At 37.9% G+C, this 6,000-nt stretch overlaps 1 protein-coding gene across 1 annotated transcript; it reads right to left on the bottom strand.

The window, feature by feature from the left end:
• Window positions 1-877: 877 nt before the first annotated feature.
• Window positions 878-2,412, bottom strand: LOC127526953 (trace amine-associated receptor 6-like). Its single transcript, XM_051924197.1, has one exon. The coding sequence runs from the start codon at window positions 2,314-2,316 to the stop codon at window positions 1,312-1,314; it is 1,005 nt and encodes a 334-aa protein (XP_051780157.1). The 5' UTR covers window positions 2,317-2,412; the 3' UTR covers window positions 878-1,311.
• Between the last annotated feature and the right edge of the window lie 3,588 nt (window positions 2,413-6,000).

Raw genomic sequence — 6,000 nt, 5'->3', positions numbered from 1 at the left:
TGATTGCTAGCTACTAGGGTTAATAGCTGACAAAGCCGTTTTGCTATAAAGGCAGGTTATTCATACAGGCGTCTGTCATAAGACAGGGTGCAGTAAGATGACCAAAGACAATTTCCAGTTTCTTAGGTACTCATCTATTTGACACAGGAAAGATTACCTTTCTTTATTTAGGGTCTATCTGATCAGTGAAAAAATAAGAACAGATGGCCCATTAGCGTACTAAAACAAAATGCTTAAGTAAACGATATTATGTTTATTTTTAAGAAATAAGGGGAAGGGGAATAAGAAATTATAAAAAGTCAATAGAAAAAAATGTAACTGCTCTTCTGCCTTTCAACGTAGAATCCACATACTCATTTGTGACTGAATAAAAATCTAATTGATTGAACTTGTCCTGTCTTCCTCGATGGAGTTTTTTTACTTCCACACTGTCCGTGCAGTCTTTAATGGGAATGTTTTGGCACATTAGCTTAGCCGTTCTTAGGCAGAGGGAAGATGTGCCTCCCAGACAGATCAGTATGGTGAACTTAAATCACAACGCAAAACAATAAATTTCAACACTTTTCCAGATGCTGTACTTTTTCCTTAACATACCTTCAATCGAATGTTAGCATACTCTGAAATTCAGTGTATCACAATGAAAAGAGTACTGCCAGTAATTTGATTCCACTTCAAGCACTGGAACAATGCGTATGTTAACATTATCCATTTTATTTTTGCAAAAGACATCAGATCATCGTTCTTTGATAAGTGACACTATATTCACACCATTCCCTTCATGCTAGTGACAGCGTCATGCTGTCAAGATGCGTCTCTGCTGCAGTGCCTGGAAGTCTTGTGAGGGTTAAGGAAAAAAAAAATGAATGCAGGGAAATACAGAGAAATCCTGCAGGAAAACCTGCTGCAGTCTGCAAGAAATCTACGTCTTGGAAGAATATTTATTTTCCAGTAAGAAAACAAACCTAAACATTTTGCCAATGCTATACAGGAAGGAGCCAAGAAAAAATAATGTTCATGTCCAGTGTTAACTGTAATAAATTTAGACTAATTTATACAGCTTTGTAAAACAATAAAACCTGAAAAAGTCCAGAAGGGTGAATACTTTTTACAGGCACTGCATATATTACAATTCCGACAAAAAATTAAGGAAATCACTATTCACAGAAAAAGTGCCTGTTTTCTGAAGACCAATTCAAAAGTCAACGAAAGCACTCATATCAGAGATAAGATAAATTATTATCTTGTCATAGTTTTACACTTTGAAAAACACAATGAAAATTATGATAAATACAAACCACAGATATCTAATAATTAGTTTGAAAATAAGCTAGTCATTGATGATGAAGACTTAAATATTTCCAATGTCACCATCATTTTTAAAGATTTTCTAAACCAGGGATAGAACAAAGCATAAATAACTGGGTCTATACAACAATTCATTGCAGCTAAATAAATCACTGCTATTCGAAGAGGTACTATGTCTGCAAAATTCATTCTAAGGAATAATTGAAGTAGAAAGAACAAAAAACAAGGTGAACAGAGTACAATAAAATTTATTACTACTATTCCTAGGGTTTTAGCAGCCTTTCTTTCAGATGATTTAGACAACTGTTTGTTTTTTCTGTCTGCCGATTTTGTTTCTTGCATCATACAGTTGATAGCTTTTACATGCCTTCTTGCTGTTACAAATATTACTGAATACAAACAAATTATAACCACCATAGGCAATAAAAATGTCACTACATAATGTATGATCCACCAATTTCTATAATGAAAAAATGCGCACATACCCACACACCAGTTGGATACAACAAAACCTCCAGTCCAAAAAATAAATGCACATGTATAGAAAAATGCTAACAACCAAGTGAAAATTATACATATACCTGCCACTGAATTTGTTACATAACTGCTGTAAAAAAATGGATTACACACAGCAATGTAGCGATCAACTGATATGCTTACCAAATTTAAAACAGAAACAAAAAATAAAAAGTAGAAATATGTGTGATAATAAGGACAAAATGCATCACCAAAGTACCAGCAATACTCTACTATTGCAGAAAACTGAGCAGGCAGAATAAGAGAACCACTTAGAAAATCTGCCACAGCAAGTGAAAGGATAAAGAAATTAGTAGGAGTGTGAAGTTGCCTGAAATGAGAGACAGTGATGATCACAAACAAGTTTCCAAACACAGCAACTACAATCAGGATTCCTGAAGACAGGTAAAGTAATACTGATATTTCAATTCTCCTTAAAGGTTTAATGCAAGTTGCATTATTGTCAGGATAGCAGTAACTTGTTTCTGAATTCATGATTTCAGTTTAATAAAGTTCCATTTAATAGATACAACGTTATGCTTCTCAGTTTTGAAAGCTATTAACAAACATTTATATATTTGCAAGATCCTGAGAGATTAGTCTAAATCACTCCAATTATATTGCTGTTGCATCCCCAAGCACTCCCAAGTGTAACAGAAGTGCTTTGGTTTTCAGGGACAAATAATGACTATTTAGGTACTATGCTTCAGAGCTGTCGTAATTATGCGGCAGTTATTCTGTCAAGTTTTCTTTCATAAATCTGACTTTTGCGTGGAAAGTTACATATGCACATTTCAAGCCTCTTTAAGTGTGTATGCAAATTTTATAAATTTGACATCTGGGAAGGGTGCAAGATTGAAAACACATGCACTCAGGCCAAACCAGAAATGCCAGTTCAACTAACTTTGGACAGATACCCATAAGGACACAGTTAGAGCAACCAGGATGGAACCACAGTCTCCTTTATTGTAAGCCTGCAGGACCACCACTGCAGCACCTAACCCATTTTTCCTGATATCCATAAAACTATCTTGAATTTGTACATGCACCAACTCGTGATTTCTTAACACAGCAGAAATCACACCACTCAGTAGCCTTTTAAGTACAAGTTTGTCAAGTTCCAGTTCCAAGGAATCATCTGCAGTATCTTACTGTTGATGAATATTGTTCTTAAAAATTACAATCTGATAGGGAGACTATATATAATTATTTACAGTATGTAATAAAGAGTGAATTATGGATTGCAAAATGTTAATGGTCTGGTGTAACAAAAAGGCACCACAAATTAGATTTCAATTTCTTTTTATTCCACAATAAACTAATCACAGTAAAAATGTATCAGACAATTACATAGGAGTAACTGGAGTATATTAATAAACAATCCTACTTTAACATACGCATATGTATGTTCTTTGTACATATCCCTTTCAGACAAGTAGTCATTGATTCAAAAATGAATTGGAAAAGGCATACTATAATTATTTTTTATGTGAAAAAGAGGTTGAATATACGCTGTGAAATGATGAGCCTCAATACAAGACAAACGTTTGGGGCAGCCACCCATGTACTTGACCTTGGCAGCAAAAGGCAACGTTTTCAGCATAACAGTGTACAGAAGAGAGTCCAAAACAGAACTGCCCCAGTATGGAAGATGAGGGATTTTTATAGCTGGTTCAAAGGAAGTGATGTCCTCGGGGCCAAGACAGGAAGTGACGTCCTTGTGGCTGGGACAGGAAGTGACATCGTCCTCAGAGCCGAGGCGGGAGTGACTTCTTCGCACTCAGGCAGAATTTCCTATGTCTCGTCTGCGGGGACAAAATAAGAGAGTTTAGTGCACCCCACCAACCCCCGGCCAAGCATGGAATTCCCTTCTTTTGGTCCCTGTGGCTGGCTCCCATGCGCACGTGTGTGACAATGCATAGAATTGAATTATTAACTAGAATTAATTGAATTAGTATTTAGGTAAACTCCGCCAAGGATGGTCCCAAGCCTGGCTGCAAAAGGAGTGAAGGTGGTCATTCTGCTGAAATGACCAGAACCAGAAAACTGGAGAAATCAGGCAACAAATCATATGGATATTGAAAAGGGACAAAATTCAAGCGCTCATGCTACCACATCCGGGGAACCTAGGGTGCCAGTGACAAATGGATTACTGGCTGAAATAAGAAATTCATTAACCCAAAAATGAAGATATAAGTAGCCATGTGGAATCAATGAGCTGGACGTCACATTGGCCAAAAGGGAATCATCGCACAAGGATTATTGAAATGCAAAATACTGATTGCAGCATTATCTAAAATGAGACTCAAAGGACCCGGAACAACGATCATCCACCTATGAACTACTGATGAAACTATGACCCTCTTCTACTCTGGGAGTGAGAAATGAGAAGCAGGCATAAGATTCATGGTGAACTGTCAAAAGCGTAGTCGCTTTTAAACTAATATCCACCATCAAGACCCACATTCTCTCAATTTACGCAACAACTGAGGCCAGCACTGACCCAGCCAAGGATCAATTTTATACACAGCTTCAAAATGTGCTGAATTCGATTCCTACCAGCAAGATCACTATCCTGGCTGGTGATGTCAATGACCACATCAGCACCGATAGTTCTGGACGGGAGGCAGCAATGGGTAAATTTGGAAATTGAGTAATCAATGATAATAGTATGCACCTGTTGTGCTTTGCCACATCAAACAACTTGGTCATAGGAAATAGCATCTTTCACCACCCACACAAATGCCAGCACACATGGCGCAACACATCTGGGAAAGATTCAACAGTAATAGACTACATTTTGATCAGTTCACAATTATGATCATTACTTCAGGATGCACGCGCCACACCAGACTGTGGATCCGACCATTACCTTGTCCAGGCCAAAGTGCAGCTACTCCTTTAATGATCCAACAACCACCTCAAGCGAAGATTGACTGGTCGCACCTGTTGGACCCCAGCTGCAAGTGAGGATTCCAGCTGGCCCTCTCCAACCAGTTTGCAGCATTTGATCCACTAGACAATGTCAATGCAGAAGAAAAGCAAATTTCTGAAACCATCCTGGAATATGCTAAACAATTGCTCCCCATCGCCCGCCATTGAATGCAACCCTGGATCTCAGACCAGTGCATACACCTGGTAGCAAAATGAAAACACTGGAACAAAGTGAAAGCCAACCTGGAGGAAGCAGCATCCAAATATGAGTACCGCACCCTTTATAATGCCCTCTCAGAAGGCTAAGCAGCAAGACCAAACCGACCAATGATATCATCAGGAAGATGGACGGATCTTTTGTGAAACTGCCAAGTGAACAATTGCAATGTTGGAGGGAATTCTTTAAATACCTCTACAACCATGACCCACCACAGAGACCACCAGCAGCTCCCCACCTATTAATCTACCCAAGACTCCGTTCAATACCAATGAACCAGCAATAAAAGACTGCCCAAGCTTTTCTAACAGCTCATCCACACGTGGCATCGGGTATGCGTCAAGCTTGGAAATTTTATTCAAACTCCTAAAATCAATACAGAACCGAACCGAACCATTGGACTTTGAGACAAGTATAATTGGACTTCGCCATTCACTGTTGCTCGGATGAATGACTCCTAATTGGAGCATCTGTTTGTATATATTGGTCCAGTTTTCTTAAAGTCTTTTGTTGATTCAAGTGTGACAAATTGTTTTATCAGCAACACATTAGTTGACAATTAAGTAACCAAAGAAACTATGATTACTGGCTTGTAGTGGCCAACCAATTGAGACTGGTTCCATTCATTGATGTACTGTTCACTTTATTTTAGTAGTAAGTGCTTTGTAGAAACAATGAGTTTTGCTTCTGATTCTGGATGTTCTTTTCACCCTATTTTTCTATCTTTTCCATGACTAAAACCACACAACTCCCAAGATATACTGTGTCAAAAAGGAACTAAAAATCTTGGTCTGCAGATTGGGGTATGGGAATATTTACTTATTGGAAGATCTGCCACTGAAATATTCTGGTATAAAAATGTTTTCAATAAACAAAGGCATTGCTCATTACTTAAGTGATTTGTTACCTGATGCTCCATTGCCATTTTTGTTTTTTGTATTGTCCAGAAACCACAGCAAAGGATGATTTTATTACCAAAGACCTAGCTAAAGGTTTTCATAGTTAACTTTGTTTCCCTGTAGGATTAT

This window comes from Erpetoichthys calabaricus, chromosome 3 (assembly GCF_900747795.2).
Source record: "Erpetoichthys calabaricus chromosome 3, fErpCal1.3, whole genome shotgun sequence".
Taxonomy (NCBI): domain Eukaryota; kingdom Metazoa; phylum Chordata; class Cladistia; order Polypteriformes; family Polypteridae; genus Erpetoichthys; species Erpetoichthys calabaricus.
Note: the sequence above shows the minus strand (reverse complement) of the source record. Positions and strands in the feature narration are given on the sequence as shown.

Excerpts from the sequence above, each read along its gene's own strand:
- LOC127526953 (XM_051924197.1), bottom strand. The coding sequence starts at position 2,316 with ATGAATTCAGAAACAAGTTACTGCTATCCTGACAATAATGCAACTTGC.